The 16,873-nt window shown below is 42.0% G+C and overlaps 1 protein-coding gene across 16 annotated transcripts in view; it reads left to right on the top strand.

The window, feature by feature from the left end:
• MARCHF8 (membrane associated ring-CH-type finger 8) overlaps positions 1–16,873 on the top strand; it is a 119,595-nt gene that overhangs the window by 83,855 nt on the left and 18,867 nt on the right. For 13 of the 16 annotated variants that reach the window (XM_075154588.1, XM_075154596.1, XM_075154586.1 and 10 more), the window contains one exon: positions 12,807–12,857. The exons of 1 other annotated variant lie outside the window; for it this stretch is intronic. In XM_075154588.1, coding sequence (XP_075010689.1) covers positions 12,807–12,857 — 51 coding nt within the window. Of the gene's footprint in view, positions 1–12,806; positions 12,858–13,028; positions 13,176–16,873 lie in introns of all 16 variants that reach the window. 2 more of the 16 variants (XM_075154594.1, XM_075154593.1) reach the window with 2 other exon arrangements.

Raw genomic sequence — 16,873 nt, 5'->3', positions numbered from 1 at the left:
CAGCTGCAGTTCATTTTCTGTTTCATAGGAATAAATGCGAGAGGCAGAGGAACCCAGTGAAGTGAGTTGTTTAATACTACCCGCATAATATCAGTACTTTTGAACTGATGCATGTGTGTTTCCATAAAAAACTCTGAAACCAAGCAGGATTTTACTGGAACTGGAGCATGAGAGAGGCGGAAAAAGAATGAGTAAATGTCTTCTGTTAAGTGGAAAAGCTTCTATTCCAATAGGCTAATGGCCCAGAGATTTTATTTTAGCAGAAAATGCAGGCATTCCTGGGACTGTGGTAGTAAATTTAGTTCTTACGCAGCTGCTGGCGTTCAGCTCATTCAAACACACCAAAACCTCAACCCTCCTTTTTAGACAGTGACTGCGCTGAAGTTTCCCAACAGGGTGGAGGGCAGTGCTCTTTTGGAAGGCTTCTCTTCAGCCGGTAGGTTTTGGTAGGCACCCATCTGATTGCCTCAGACAGTCTTCCGCTGTAATCTGATGATTTTAGGATTACAGTGATGGGAAACGTGGCTGCCTACGCAGAGCGTCCCTTTTTCAGCTACAGCTGCCCTGCTCAGGAGTGGTAGTTAGAGGTGAGCACCAACCATACTCTGTATTCACACCACCTGCTCAAAAAACATCTTTTTTTTTTTTTTGCATTTGGCCTTCAGTTGGCCTTCAGTTTGACTGCCCTACTGTGCTGGGTCACTGGGCTCATCCCTGCTTTATTTAGCCAACGCAGCTCCGTTGGCTTCGGTGTTGCTCAGTGTTCGCACCGCACAGTGGTCCCTTCCTGCACAGGGGTTCTTCTAGAAGTGCTCCTGCTTCTCCCTGCTGAACATGAAGAAAATGTAGATTTCGATGTGCAAAGGCAAACAAGTGTTTTTCTAGCTGTCTCTTATTGCAATTTCTTCTTCTCTGTTTCTTATGCTTTAAGGCAAGTCAGTGTTTTTAGAACTCCCTTAGGTCCCTATCTGCTAAAGTGTGCCTATTACCAGTTGCAGTTACTGAAGTACTGGTTTCAGATCAGAATGTTGATGGTGGCTCAGTCTGAGTCTTCCTGAGACCACAGGCATTTCTTGTTGGTTTTGGTGTGACCACTGTGTCCACACGGAGTGCTGGTTCATTGCTTCCTCCAGGAAATAATTCGGCCAAGTGTCTGTGTCTTAGCCTGCAATAGCTGGCTTGAGTCAGCTGCTTCCTGGTGTTCTTCTGAAGGTGTGGGACACAACTGTCAAGTCTTGTTACTTAGCTACATATCTTTTCTTCACTTCACCTTATTCATTTACTTTCTCTTTTAATAATCTATTGCTAAAGCTGTCTTCATAAAAAGATTTGTCTTATTGTTGATCACCCCAGTTGTCTGTTGCTGAACTCTTTGCACTTCTGCAATATCTCTCGCTAACAGAAGCCGAACTCCTGACCCGATTGCTGTTAGTGGTGGAATTCCCCCTGAATTCAATGAAGCCAGGATTTAATTTCTAGTGACCAAGTGCAAAAGCTGTTGACCTTACATTGGTTTTTATACTGTTTCAGTATTCATTTCCACCTGTTCCTTCCCCATGATGGCATTTTGTTTGCTTTGTTGACTGCTGCTACATTTTGAAGAGAGAAAAGATCTGATAAGGTCTGCTTTTCAAGTACTGCTGCTGAATACAGAACTAAAAAAGATGTCCCTGACAGAATGGGGCTCACTATTTTGCTTTCTGTGCCTTTTTGGAAGACTTTCCCCTTATTCTGTATGGTCATACCATTTTTTTTTCTTCAATAACTTTTTTAAATAAAAAAGTTGAAATGACCCTCCCAAACAAAAATAAACCTCCTGTTGGATTTTGTTTTCATCCTGTTGGCCTCCTGAGTTGTGTGTATCTTCTCTGAGAGTAGAAAAGGTACCAAAAATTTAGATAATCTAAATCTTCTGAGTGCTTGTCTTCCACCAAAAAGATTTTTTTAATTAATTTTCATTTGTGGGCATAAGCTATTGTGACAGATACAGCGGAGAAGGTGGGAACATGATGTACACGTATACCAATGATCAATATCGGTAAACTGGATAGCATCAGCTATTAGACATGGATTTAGGTGGTGTTAACTGACTTGCAGATAGATGCTGAATTCTTATCCTGCTCCTTTATCAGGGACCCACTTAACGAGTGATATACAGGAAAGACTAATGGAGCACATTAAAATTCTGCTTCTGTCCTTTACTTTCCCTGCATTTTCATTCTTCTTCCCTAGATATCTGTGATATATGGTGCTGTACTTTCCTAGTTCCCGCTGTATGGTTGGAAGGTTTTTCTCCTATGAGTAACAGGTCCTAAACATCCTCTGAGTGAGAGACTGCCAGAGTAGCTGCTTGTGACTGAAGAATGCAGTATTTCTCAGCACACTCCTTGTTTGCTGGTTTCTGAAATTTGTTTATCTGTGACTCTTGGGAACCTGCACCCTCAGTTCCTTTAAGGTTACTGAATATGTTGGTATTTCAAGTGCAGCACCCCAAATGTGGATATAAAGTTAATGACTACAGATTTTTAGGCTAAAAAAGAAGTACATTTAGAGTGTGTTAAATCCTCTGTGTTTAGGAGAAGAGGCTTTTGCAGCTTTTAGCACTGTGCAAATCATAGACTTGCTTTGTCAGGGAGAAATGGCCGTCTCGAGTCACTGTTGTTCACACAGGACTCATGGCAAAGGGAGTGGTCCTGAAAGACAGACCTGTGAAAGCAGGAGACATGCATTGGCTGCTTCAGGTCTGAGTTTTGCAGAAAGCCCTGAAATAATGTGCTGTGCTGTGGGAGGGGGAGGTTAGCGATGGCATGGGAGGCTGGGGATGTAGCCAGGCGTTTCAAAGCACTGCCTTAGCAGGTTCTTGCCGTACACTGGTACTCTAATAGTATGATGACTTTAAATGTTCGCCATACCAAACAATGCAGAACGCTGATAGCACCAGTAGGTGCTCATGAATGATGGTGTCCCCAGTACTGGTCTTCTGCCTTGCCCCACGTAGCCTTCTCTGGACATGCACTGCTTGGCTGCATCCCAAAGCATCAGGTGAAGCCCCATGTGAGACCAACTGTGCTTCACTGACAAAATGATGAAAATGCTCTTGGGTTACTGGTTGAAGTAGCCTGCTACACCTAGAGAGGTTTTTTTGCCTTTGTTTCTGGTATCAAGGATTGTGGTTTGGGGAAAGAGAGGGTAGTTGGCTCTGTGTGTGCTTTCTGTAGGTTTTTTTATTAAGTTTTAACATAAAAAAGGTATGTAAGTGTGTGCATTCACACGTGTGTTCTTAAAATGACTTGGACTAAATAGTCAGTTGACCCCTGAATTTCCTGCATAATTAGTCAGGAACTCATAACAGTCACTTAATTAATTCTTTTTATTAGCAGATTTATGCTTTCAAAGATTCTTGTTCTGCAGTTTAAATGCACTACCCTTTAAATGAAGAGTATACCTAAGATTCTCTTAGCTGTGCATCATCTTTCCTCCCAGAGAGTCTTTTCCGTAAGTAGTTTTGGCTTATTTCTATAAGGATGGTTGAATGTGTTGTTTTTCTTAGATATTATTCTTTGTGTATTCTCTGACCTTGCAAACAATTGTTGTAAGAAGTGTAATGTGCTTAAAGCTCTCCAGAACATCATGGGTTAGATTTTTACAAGGATCTCACTCTAACCAGTGTTTGGCTAAGTAACTTTAATGGAATCTGTAGGGCCCAGTCCTCATTTACCTAAATTTGTGTGATCGTTTAACACTAAGTGAGTTTGAAATGCTGCAGGTCAGAATACTTTGCAAACTGCACAGATAAAAATGGGAAGATGACATTTCAGGCAAAACCAAGGTGATCTGTGCTGAATAGGTATTACTAAACAGGTCTGATATCTACAAGTGCTCTTCCGAGAGCTCTTTTGTCATGTGCTTTTGGCCATATCATGTTAAATGTTACCAAAAATATCCTGAATGCTTTCCCAGCATCATTTGAGAAGTGATTTCTCTAGTTGCTATGGGGAATATCGTTTGCCCTTATGGTCCATGCAGTCAGAAATAGGTTAATAAGAAATCTTAGTATCTTAAGATGGAAAGGGAGGAAAAGAAGAGAAAATTCTTGATAAAAATAGAGGCAAATTGAAGTATCAAGTTTGCTTTGGGAAGTGTCCAGTTTTCTAGTATTGTTCTGAATCTGTTTTTAGATTCGGGAAGCCTTTGTTACCTTGGCTAAGAGATGATTCTGTGATCCACTGTTTTAACAGTATGCTTCGATGGTATAATATGAGTTGGAAATCAGAGAGACTTTGTGGACCTTCTTAGCTGAGCAGAGGCAGTGATCCAGGCAGTGCATCGTGTCTGAGTTGCACACGACGTGCAGACTGCGCAGCCGCCTGCCACCCAGCCTGGGAGCTAGCACCCAGCCTGGTCCCTAGCACCCAGCCTGGTCCCGCAGCAAGCGACTGAACCTGCAAAGTCGTGCAGACACCAAGAAAGGCCAGCTCTTCGGAGAGTTCATCTAGGCTGCAGCCTTCCTATGCCTGTTGGCTGCTTGAGAAATTCCAAATTGCCAGTTGCCTAGAGGGTTTTTTAATCAGTGAATGTTTAAAATAGACAATTGCTTTGGCATATTGACATGTGTAGTGTACCATGAGAATTCCAGCAGTTGCATTAAATGCAGTTACTTCACAAAAGATAGAATGTTACTCCTTTTAATCTGTTTATAATTGCTGGCTTCCTCAGTGTTTGTATCTCTCTTTCTGCTGTTAAATACATGAAATTGTTTGAAACGGCATTTTTGCTGTCACATAGGTAAGCTTAATGCATACTGCTTCCATTATCAAGGAGGGTGAATACTTTTGGATCATGTCTTTTGTAGTTTGTATAATTTGTTCCCTGAGGGAAGGATTCATTTTTATGTGTTGCATCACATAAAGGCGTGCATCCATTTTAGGCAGGTTGTCTGGCAACAGCGAGATAAGAACATCCATAAAACATGTTGGATGCCAAACTTTGCAGTTTACTTTCTTTGTTAGGAATTGGGCACATGGCATGTGAATATAGTAAGTGTGCAAACGAATGTAACTTTAGTGAAATGTACCAGCCTGATGGTCTGGTGCAGATACCAAAATTTGCTCTTCCAGGTGAGGCAGCCTCAGCTCAGCAAGAGGAAGGCTTTTATGTTATCTACTAGCTTAAACAATTAAAGAGGGCAGATAGAGATCAGATCTCCATTTTGAAATGGCAGCTGGAGATGCAGGTTATCCATAATAAGATGCACTTTGTGGAGCCTTTGGAAGTAAAGCAAAGCAGTACAAAAACCAGAAAAATGGTATGTTGAAAAAAGTCTGGAGAACAAAGCCACGGAAGAAGGGCCTTTTTGAAGAGAATGCTCTCCTCACCTTATCCAGTGTATGGTTGGACTCAAGAATGGATCCAAGCATTGTATCTCTCGTACTCCTAAGGCCAAACTGGCAAGACTGAGCACACAGCAATACACAATGAGTAGGGACTTATACACAAGTGGACCATATCTGGAACATGTAGGGACCTGCGTGCCTGTCACGTTTGCATAGTATCGGGCACATCCATGTAAGCTCTAAGAGCTATTCACAAGGCAGGCTGGAGATGAAGTGCATTGTGCTTCTGACCACACTGTGGTGCAGACATAGGCAAGAGATTCTTATTTAACTTCAATATTCTGCTGTGTTTGCCTTGTTCTTTGAATTTTCCTCTCATTTATATTTCTTGTTTGTGATCTGTTAGCCTGCTTGGCTCCCCTCTCCAAACCCCTGTGGGCCTGTTCTTTGAATTCCTTGAACTCTGCTATTAAAGCCATTCGGTATGTCGTCTTTTCCTTTCGTTGGTCTTTCTTTTCTGTTAAAGCCATATGATCTCGTGATTTTATTTCTGTTGCTGATGTTCTCAGGCACAGCTGTAAGATCAGCACCTGGAATAAAGCTTGTTAATTCTCCTATGTTTTACTTCCAGCCTTGTTTTTTGCCTTCAGGTTGTTTTTCCGAGTTTGTCTCCCATTATGTGAAGTGGCTTGATGTGAACATGAATGAGCAAGTTAGTGAGCTGAGTAATCCACAGTGAACTTGCTATAGATTTTCCACTGTGATGGAACATCTGAAATCTTATATTGGGTTTCTGCACTCATCTGTGAATTGCTGGTCCATGAGAATCAAGTGGGATCATCCAAGAATGATTCTTCTAGCTGCATGCAAAAGTCATTGATAAACCTTGGTGATATTTCATCATATTTCATGGACAAAAATTGGAAATGAGCAAGGTTTAAGAAGTCTGCCAAGCATGGCTTTATAAACAGTTAGCAAGGTTATTGCTCTTTCATGATGACCTGGTGACTGCCAAAGAAATAAAGGGCATATTCAGTTGATATGATGCGAAATACCATTACCTACTGAAGTAATTAAATGTTGGGTTCTGTCAGTCACGAGATCTAGTGCTGACAAAGCTTTTGTAATTTAGTAATCCGTTGGTTTTGACAGATGAAGAAAATAATTCACAAAGCCTTCTCCCATTTCTTTCCTCTCATTCTATCCACTTCAGACAATTAAGTACACATACTAATATTGTCAACAACAACAACAACAACAACCACCCCTCTCCCCAAACTAAAAGCGTATGTTCTTTTTAATTTCTGCTGTTCAGGTATAGGGTTGCAGTGCAGGATTTGCATAAATTGTGGGAAGAGGTTGTTAGGAAATCTGACACAGTTATGAAACCTGAAACTACTTGGGTGTGTATGGCTGCATGTTTGTAGAACAACTGTGCATTCATGTTCCGCTCATGGGACTTGATGGAAGAACTGAGTATCACTTGCCATGCAGGGGTCATTCAGCTACTTAGCACTTCAGCACCTCACCGTTTCAAGCAATGCCACTCTGTGTCCCGTTCTGTAATTCTCATAAGATCTAAGAATGAGAATTGCTGTATGAATGGGAGCAATTATTACTTATTCATTCTCTTCTGCAAAGTCTTTTCTTAAGGAAAGCAGCCATTTACCCAGAAGGCTGTGTTGAAATAGTGCCCGAGCCACTCATTGTTGATAACAGTAAGTGATTTTACTAGATATCGATCTTGTGCTTAAATTATAATTGTAAAATGCAATTGTAATGCACAAAATGAGATTGAAATGGCTTTCACATTCCAGGTAGAAAACCACAAGTAGGCAGTGCCCTAGCCAGTCTGCCCTGGTTTGTTTAACTGTGTCTCTTTTGGGCTGAGGCATTAGTATTTACCTTGTAGGGATCTGCGGCTGGGGCACTGCAGTAAGAACATCATCAAAACAAAGGGCTCTGGTCTTCATTACTGAGATTTTAGTTGGAGAACTCTTATCATTAGATGAGGGTCTTAACTCATTTTATCATGTAAAATAATATAACATAAAAGCTGTATTGCAAAATGGGGAATATAGTGCCCTATCAGGTAACTGGTGGGTTAGAGAATTAAGACTTCAGGAAGCAGGCATGTGCTCTTAGAGGTCTTTTCCAACCTTAATGATTCTATAATTCTATAATAATTCTATAGTCATTGGTGGCTTGAGGAGGAAGGAGGACCCTCTGATGCGCTCTGTCCTCCTTTCCCAGAGCGAAAGAGACTAAAAATCACTTTGCTAAACCATTGGGATCTGGCTTGCAGTTTCTTCTCCAGATCTATGAGCTGGAGATGGGTTTAGTATTAGCCATACTTAGCCTACTTCAGTATGAACGTAGGTGTGTAGTCTGGGATGTAGCCAGAAGACAGCTACGCAAGCTATGAGACTGCTTGCTCCGTTGTCTTCTATTTACTTGCCTTAATGACTGAAAACCAAAATGTTGGAAACACAAAATCCAAATCATTTTACCAAGATACTTTTCTCCTTCCATCCTGGCAAGGACATGCAAGTTGTATTTCTTTAGGGTGCCCGCTCACTGAGGCTGCATTAAGTCTGCAGCTGAGTTTGGAGAAAGGTCAGCATGAGATGTTGGTATTGTAAGTGCACAAGAGCAGCTATGGCTGCCTGAACTGTTATCAGTGGGTGGGGACCCTCCTTCTGGCTCAGGTGATAGGAACTGGTGTTTTGGGGTTCACAAGGCTTCTGGGTTTGGCTGTGTAAGTTACATAGCTGTTGTGCTTAGTGGAAAATAGATATGTTATGGTAGGGAAGCAAGGGTAAAATAACTTGAAGTGCTGAATATGGAAGACTGAGATGAATGGGAGGATGGGAAGAAAGTGTTGGCTTCTAGATCTCTGAACTGAGAAGGGAGAGGTGTCATACAAGACTAACCAAGGAATGGTGGCAGAAGGGAAAATGAGCCAGCAAGGTGGAGAAGGCAAGATGAAGAACCCTGCAGGAAAGCAGATGTGAGCTGAAGCAACTGCTGAAGGAAGGAGGCAGCTCTGTCACTCACAGTAGGGAGCAGATTCAAGGGGAATATAGAAAAAGAAAGGAAAGTTGGTAGTGGGCTTCAGGCTATTACAAGCAAGTGCATCCAAAGTTTAGAGAAACGTGTCACTGGAGGAATGAGTAGCAGTTTTTCTGTTTTTCAGTCATTTCCTTGCTTCTGCCTTCCTCTTTGTTTCCCTAGAGCCAGGCTCTGATGGGGACCTCAGAGCAGCAGCTGGCAGTGAGTGGCTCAGGAGAAGTTACAAGTTGCACATGTAATTTTTTCCTATCTAGATTTTTTTTTTTAAAGTGCCTGCCAGGTGGTTCTAGTTGAGTAGGATGATTTTGAAAGGCAGGATTCCCATTATCCCATACAGAAAGACTGATCTGCTAAAGTAGAGAGACACTTGCTTTAACTGGTGATAATTGTATGGTCCATGCTGGCAGATATTGCATTTGTCTTCACCTTTCATTCAAGTGCAAAGACTAATGCTTTTGCAAGAGGGAAGGAGAGCTTGTTTGGAGCTGTAATTACCAGACTAGATATGTCTTAGTGTGCAATGGGAACATATTAGAAAAAGTCTCTGAAGACCTTTATTTGTTGGGTAGTGAAGGTACCGTAATAGAAGCTTAGCCTTTCCACTCCCGTGTCAGTGTTAATTTGTGAATAATTGGTAAAAGACCCCAGGATGAATGTACAGTGATGGATATAGCGTGAAAAGTGAGCTTTTGTTTGTTTGCCTTTAAAATAATTTTTATCTATTTAACATCTCTGCTCCTCACTTAGTAATTGTGCCTGCCATTAAAATCTACCTATTCCAGGAGCTCCTTCCATGGCTTTATAGCTCTTTTCTATCTCAATGACTGGAAAACATACGACATCCATAATGTATCGCAGCATGGGAAACACCAGCAAGCACTGGCTCTATTTAATGGCTTCTGCAGTGCTTCTTCCTGAAGGATAGATGTTTATTACTTTATTTGCAAAAGGGAATTAAACAGCACAGCTAGACTTCATGAACTGTATTACTTAGAGGTGTTTCTGTTGCTGCTTAATGATTTAAAAAAAAAAATAATTTTTTTGGTCCTTTGCAGAAGCTGGCAAGAAAGCACTCTATGTTCCTTCAGCGGGGGTGCTACTTGAGTGGTCATAGTGAACTGAAAATTGCTGTTGCACAGCGAAACTCAGCTGTTTATCTGTTTTCAGCCCAATACATTTTAAAGTCTGCATGTATGTAAACTGTGAGACTTGGAGCAGCTGTTTCAAAAAATGTCCCTGATTAGAAGATGGGCTAAGACAGGGTCAGTTGATGTCCAAGGGCTGAAACAATTTTATCTGGGTCACCGGGCTGCTTGGTAGTTGACAGGCGAACCAGACTGGAAAATGTGTCTATATTTGCAAGTCTGTGTTGGATCTGGTAGTGGCTATTGGGTCAGTTGTCACTCCCTGAAAATATGGCCGAGTTGGTGCTTCTCCTGCTCGTGGGTGTAAGCAGCCCATTGAGTACAGATTTTGCCCAAGCTGGGCTAAGGCTGCAGTGAATTTCCTGTTGACGTTATGGATATACCAGCTTTATGTGGTAAGCAACTGAGATGTGAAAGAGCACTTCGGTGTCTAGGAGTCCTTTAGAAATATCACCGATACTTAAATATATGTGTGCATGCACTCCATAACCCTTAAGGGAATATTTTACAAGACTGCTTTTTTGTTTAAAAATGATCACTCTTTCAATTACAAAACCAACTGTTCGCAGTCATCTACTGACTGAAACTTGTGATAGGTATGTTTCCAACAGTAGATCAATAAAGATAATATGAGCATCTGTCTCTTAGAGGCTGCTGGCATCCATCAGATAAAATCAGTTCTGGGAGCAGAGCAGAACGACTAGTTTCTGTGGCGCAGCTAAGAGTATGTTTGCTCTGCATCATTTACCACGTTGTGCAAATATAGGTCTTGTCCTCCAGCCTGTTGATGCTTATTGAATTTTAGCACATCGTTTTCAACATGGGTGCCTGTGTAAATTCAGTCATGCTCCCTTGCAGGCATCTTGTTCAGCTAGACAACAGTATTTGGGGAGCATTGAGTTAACGTGAAGAAACCTCTGCTTTATTTAATTTTGTTTTTAGGAATTTCACCCAGAAGTCTTTGACATCTAGGGCTGGATTTGAGACTGTCACCTGTGTGGAGCCATATGTGTTGCTTCAGGCAGACTTCTTGGCCATGGGTCCCACTCTTCACTACCGTTTTCGCTTGTCCCACATAGCCTTGCTTTGTTTACCTCCCCCGTCTCCCCAGAAGGCCAAGCATAGCCTGCTTCCCCCCGCACCTCACACATATGCAATGACAAGTCTTTGTGCTTGCCGGTTTGTGTTGGTCTCTTTTCGTCATAGCTTGAGAACGTGTCCCTGCCCGCTTTTTTCTTCCTCCTGTCTTCTATAGCTTCAATTAACTTTTTTTTTCCTGTTGCTATAGTTACACTGCCTTTGATGAAATCAGCTAGGTCCTTCCCTTACGGTTGGAGTCAATTCTTAGCTATACTGGTTCTGGCAGTAGTCCCGTCCAATGTTAGTCTTCACACAACCATTATATCCACATTTTTGGGGGTCTTTACATGTTTGTTTCTGTTCCAGGAATACTATTATCTATGTAACAAAAGCTCATAGTCATCTCAAAATCAAACTCAGCCTTGCAGTATGCAAATCTGGCATTCAAGTCAATGGTAATTTAGGCCACAACTATTCCAGATGTTAAACTGATCCTTGCTGATTTGTAATTTGGCCATCAGTCAAAATTGAGGGGAGTTCCCTGATCGCTTCTCCTCTCTTCTTCTGAAAAACTATTTTACTGTCTTCTAGGTACTCAAACTCTTACATACGGAGGATTTCAGAACTCTATATTTGCTTCCTCACGTTTTTAAGGCAGGAAGTGCAATTTATATGCATCAACTGAGGCAGTGCCCAGGACTCTGTTGAGAGGCAACTGGTGGTGTAAGGAAGGGACGGCCTGCTCTCGGAAGCACTTGCTGAAGCTTTTGCCTTACCTTCCCTTTTCTCAACACAAAGCTTTGAAGTTGTTCTGGGGATGCGCTGTAGGAAGGAATGTCTGGGAGCACAGGGTTCTCAAAGTCTGGGTGTAGCATCTGGGTGCCCAGCCACCCGGGCTGACTTGACGTGGGCTTTAGTCACTGAAAGTCGCTTGAATTGTAACAAACCACAGGCAGAAGGTCTGAAACCAGTGTGTTATATCCAAGCTGGTCTAGGATTAACTTTAGTTGACTGTGTTTTTTATGTCCCCATTTGTTACCAATGCAGGACTTCTGATCTCAAGCTCTGCCTGATCAGTCAGTGCCAATGAGGACTGAAAGAGGGTGCTGTTGAAGTGTCTCTGTTGGGTTAGATTATCTTCAGGAATAAATGTGAAAGAGTTTGGTTTCTAAAATCCCAGATAAATGATGCACTTCTAGAAACTCTAATCCAATATAGAGTCCATAAGAGAAAGTAGTAAATTTGCACTGTTTTTCAGGGGATTTAAATCTCAAACCAATTTGCATCCCAGCCTCACAGACTTAGAGGAACATAGATACTGTTCTGTAACCAACCGTTATGACTTGCTCTGTTTGTAATATTTGTTTAGAAGAAAGTATTTCTTGTTGGTTTTTATTCAGAAAAGCTTTTGCGGAGCAATTTCTAGGTTTTTACCAGTGGAGCAATCATGTCCAGTTATACTTATGGTAAACTGATGTTCAGAAGCCAGGAGCCCTTAAAGGATGAAATATCTTGGTGAAACCTGCAGTTTATTTTGGGAGGAGATAAGATTGTCATCCTTATCAGTCAGGGTCTGTGCACTGAAAAGTAAGTAAGAGATACATTGGTCACTGATTTCAGTTTTGAGAATTGCAGCTTCTGCATTTCCATCTTGTGTGATATTTCCAGCTTAATTCTGAGTTCTGTGGTAAATGGGACGTTCCTCAGTAATTCTGCTTCATGTCCTGAAATGACATGCATGTGGATATTCACAATTGTTTCCGGATATCACTGTGATACTTATGTTTTTCTTTAAGAGCTTTCAGTTTTAGTGGTTGGATGTTTGCCTTTGGATGTAGATGAGGCAGAGCTGAGAAATATCCTTTCCAAAACAGATGCCATCTGAGGAAAGGACTTTGCAGTATTCATAGAGAGAAGAAATCATTGTTCTAGTGTTTCTCGGTTTGTACTTGTCTTGCCTATGTGATTTTCTGCAAGGTAATATCTTGCCTTGCAAGACAAGGCAAACAAAGCAATTTAGTGATTGTGGGAAATCAGGCTGATGTCAATAGAAGCAGCATCCTTGAAAACCACAGCTGGAAGACTTTCTCCATGGAATTTGGTTTCTAATACCAGCTTTAAAATATCCTCATAACTGTGATTTGTTGCTGCAGTGATCCTGTTCTTCCTCTTTCAGAATGAGAAGGCTTTGGGGCATTCCGTGAGCCGCTCTAGTAACATCTCAAAGGTATGTTCCTCAACATAACTCAGTCTTTGATAAACTTGGGGATACTGTGATTTCTTTCATTTCAAAACTGGGGTACTATACGTGACAACGTGACCAGTAGAAAATGCTTCTTATGCCTGTCTGTCATTGATAGTCACTCATGAAACATTAGAACTCTCTGGTGTTTTGCAGACTCTCTTTACAGGTCAAATGAAATGGAAGCTACAGTAGGTTTTCTCTTTCACACTGTCAGTCTCCTTAGCTTGGTAGGAGCAAGATAGATGACAGATGCCTGAGATCTTATCTTGGGGGGGAAGTCGCTCCAAAAACATCACTCAAGTATGTTCTTTTATACCATAAGCTATCTGATGTAATGTTCTCTGTGACATATGTATAGCCATGCATCCCGTAATATGTATTGGATGTGTGGTTAAATATTATTTTATTGTCACTTCAACACTGAATTATTGTTAGCACCATGAAATGCATTGTTATCAGGGCATGACTATGTAAGTGTTTTAAAATGTTTGCTATTACAGGCCCTGATCTTGTAAGGGAAGCATGGTGCTCTACCTGTTTTAGTCGCACTGCAGTATAGCTGATGGACACATCAAAAGCACAGTTGCTTTGTTATGCCATTAGGAAAAAAGTATCTTCTGTCCAAGATAGCTTATTACAATACATACCCTACTCCTACTTAAGCATTACAAATAAGAAGATTTTTAATTAGTTGGAAGCTTGACACCTTTTTGCTTGCACAGGTACAATTGCTTAAAGCCCTCATGCAAGCAAGGCTGTGCTAGTTGACGAGTATTTTTCATGGGGTGCGTAAGCCTCAACCCTTCATTGCCACAGTTCATGTTGCTGGTAATAGTGACATTTAATGAGAGACTGAGTCATTATGGCTGTGACAAGCTCAAGTCCCTTTTTTCTATTCTGGGTACTTCAGGATATAAGAAGCTGTTCATGCCTATCTCCAGCAGAGGAAACAGTGGCTGCGCTTAATTTACGGTTTATATGGGCACAGACAACTTTCACTTTGGAGCAGAAAGACAAGATTACTGGGTGTCTGAAATAATGAGCAGGGCAACTGTCCAGTGCACAAAGTATTGACCAAGCTGAAGGTGTTGTTATCGTGGAGTGATGCGGGATTGTGTTTTGCATTCAGCATCAGAAAGTGTGCATTCACAGAAAGGTTTTGAAATAAATACCATGTGAGTATAACTTCTCATCTGTGCGTTTCTAAAATGGGACTGTTCCTTCCTACCCTGGCTCTTTCTTCTTAGGGATCTTTAATTGGATTTTCAGTTGTTGTTCAGCAGAGATGGTAGTTTTATCGTTAAGTGTCATTGTACTTTTCCCAGAGCGTCTGAAATTCAGCACAACAAGCCTTTTGGCAGCAGCAGTTTGGTACCCATACGAAGTTCATTCTTGATTTATCGAGAACTGGTAGTGTGGCAGTGCAGTGGGAAGGACCTTGCACTCTGGCAAAGCTTTCCCTGGGAGTGCTGGCAAGTGAGACATCAATATTTGCATTCATCTTGAAACACTGAGACATTCACCATGATAGCTGTATATTGCAAAAGCTAAAGTTCTCAAGGGGAGCAAAAGTCATCTTTGCCAGTTCAAACGGGTGAGGCTTTTTGGTTGCAAACATGAACTTCCCAGAGGTATTGATGTTCTTACTGCTCCTCTGTTGCCTCTGTGTCTGATCCATTCTGTGCACTTACTCCACTCTGGAGATAGCTTCTAGCAAGGGCAAGAGGTTGTCATGGTTTAACCCCAGCTGGCAACTAAGCCCCACACAGCTGGTCACTCACTCCCCCCCGGTGGGATGGGGGAGAGAATCGGAAGGGTAAAAGTGAGAAAATTTGTGGGTTGAGATAAAGACAGTTTAATAGGTAAAGCAAAAGCCACGCAAGCAAGCAAAGCAAAACAAGGAATTCCTTCACTCCTTCCCATCGGCAGGCAGGTGTTCAGCCATCGCCAGGAAAGCAGGGCTCCATCACGTGTGGCGGTTACTTGGGAAGATAAATGCCTTCACTCCAAACGTCCCCCCCCTTCCTTCTTCTTCCCCCAGCTTTATATGCTGAGCATGACGTCATATGGTATGGAATATCCCTTTGGTCAGTTGGGGTCAGCTGTCCCAGCCGTGTCCCCTCCCAGCTTCTTGTGCACTCCCAGCCTCCTCGCTGGTGGGGTGGGGTGAGGAGCAGAAAAGAAGTACTTGACTCTGTGTAAGCACTGCTCAGCAGGAATGAAAACATCCCTGTGTTATCAACACTGTTTTCAGCACAAATCCAAAACATAGCCCCATACTAGCTACTATGAAGAAAATTAACTCTATCCCAGCCAAAACCAGCACAGAGGTGGAAGTCCCATCAGTGAAATCAGTCCCCTGATTTGCCTCATACATCCAAGCGCTGCTTTGCACATCCAGGCAGTTCAGTGCTAAGTGCAACAATTTATTTTGCAGTCTACAGGTGGGTTGGCTGTTGCAAGCAATTTGTAGGACAAAACAGGAAAGATTATAGCAGTGGGATGCTGCATGGAAGCTTAAGTACATGGAAAATTTTTCATTAGTTCTGAGGTTTAATAGGAAAGTGCCTTTTATTTTTGTTTAGAATAGTATAACAACCTGGCTAATAAGGCAGATTGAATACATGTAAAGGTAAAAGTATGGAAACGCTTGGGTGTCTATATAGCCCTTTCTGAAATCCTCAGAGCTTGTTGATACTGCATCATTTTAAGAAGAGCTATTTAACCAAAGTTGAGTTTAATCAATTATATGCTGCATTTCCAGATATGTTGGGGGGGGTGTGTGTGTGTGTGTGTACATAAATAATGATCATGCTTCCCGGAAATGACTGTTTCAGCTATTATTTTTTCACCCAAATCTAGCTTACAGCGTAGCATGTAGCAAATCTGCTGCAAATGCTTGGCACTGACACTTGATTCAAAGCCTTTCTGGTGCTGATATGTCATTATGAACCCGCTGTGATTATTACTATGTATCTTTCCACTGCTCTCAGTTGCACAGTGCAGTATGAGTGGAAAGGATTGAGTCAGAACGCAGCCTCTAGCCAAGAGAGGATGCTGTGTTACTTGGTGTGACCAAGGAAAGCAATACCCTAGGGCTAAAAGTGATCAAGGAGGGAGGCAGACAGATGGTGCCACTGAAAATGAGATCAGCTGGAAGAGGTAGCAGGACCTCTCTGAACACAGACCCCAAGTGTTGGGGCCAGGTGGAGCCATCCCTTGGGAGGAAGGGGCAAAAGGGCAGTTCTCCAAGAGGCAGATGCTAAGAGAAGCTGAAGAGATGCTGGTACATGTGGCCAGGCCAAGAAAAAACAATCACCTGAATACTTGGATAGGGATGGAGGCCAGAAGCAGCAGAAAAAGGAGTAGGGATTAAGATGTAGGAGGATCTTCATATGGTGCCATTAGGTTTTGTGCAGTCTGTTGCACGCTGGGGGATGTGGCATTCCTCCAGGCCCTTCTTTGCTTTTTGGTGTGTATATTTCAAACACTCCTTTTAAATCTGCTCCACATGAAACGTTTGAATTTCTGGAATCTTTTCTATCTTTGATTTGAAATAAAAAAAAAATAGTGTTGAAGGCAGGTTGAATTGATTTAGTCATGGGAGTTGGATACGGCCCGATTCCCAGCTTGCCCTGTTCAAGCACAGTGATGCTGACTGAAGCAGCCCCGATGGGCACAGGGATATACAGCCCAGATCCACATCTCAGCTGGTTACCCTAAGCCAGCATTTGGGCCAAGAAGCCACCGTTCACTGGTAAGTGCCACACAGAGAAATAATTAAGCTTTACAGAAGCTTCGTCCTCTAAATATAGATGAAATGGACCCTAAAACGCAGCTAAAAAAGGGATTTTCACAGTGGTGGTAATTCATGCCCTCTGCTCTTAGATAAAGGAATTGTGCTTACAAGCAGATTAAACAAGGTCACTAACAAAGCTAACTGTAAACAGTTATCCTCAAATTAGTGATATTGTTTAGCTTTAAAGTGTCTGATATAT

This window comes from Calonectris borealis, chromosome 7, assembly GCF_964195595.1.
Source record: "Calonectris borealis chromosome 7, bCalBor7.hap1.2, whole genome shotgun sequence".
In the NCBI taxonomy this organism is placed as follows: Eukaryota; Metazoa; Chordata; class Aves; order Procellariiformes; family Procellariidae; genus Calonectris; species Calonectris borealis.
This window is presented reverse-complemented; position numbering and strand designations above follow the sequence as displayed.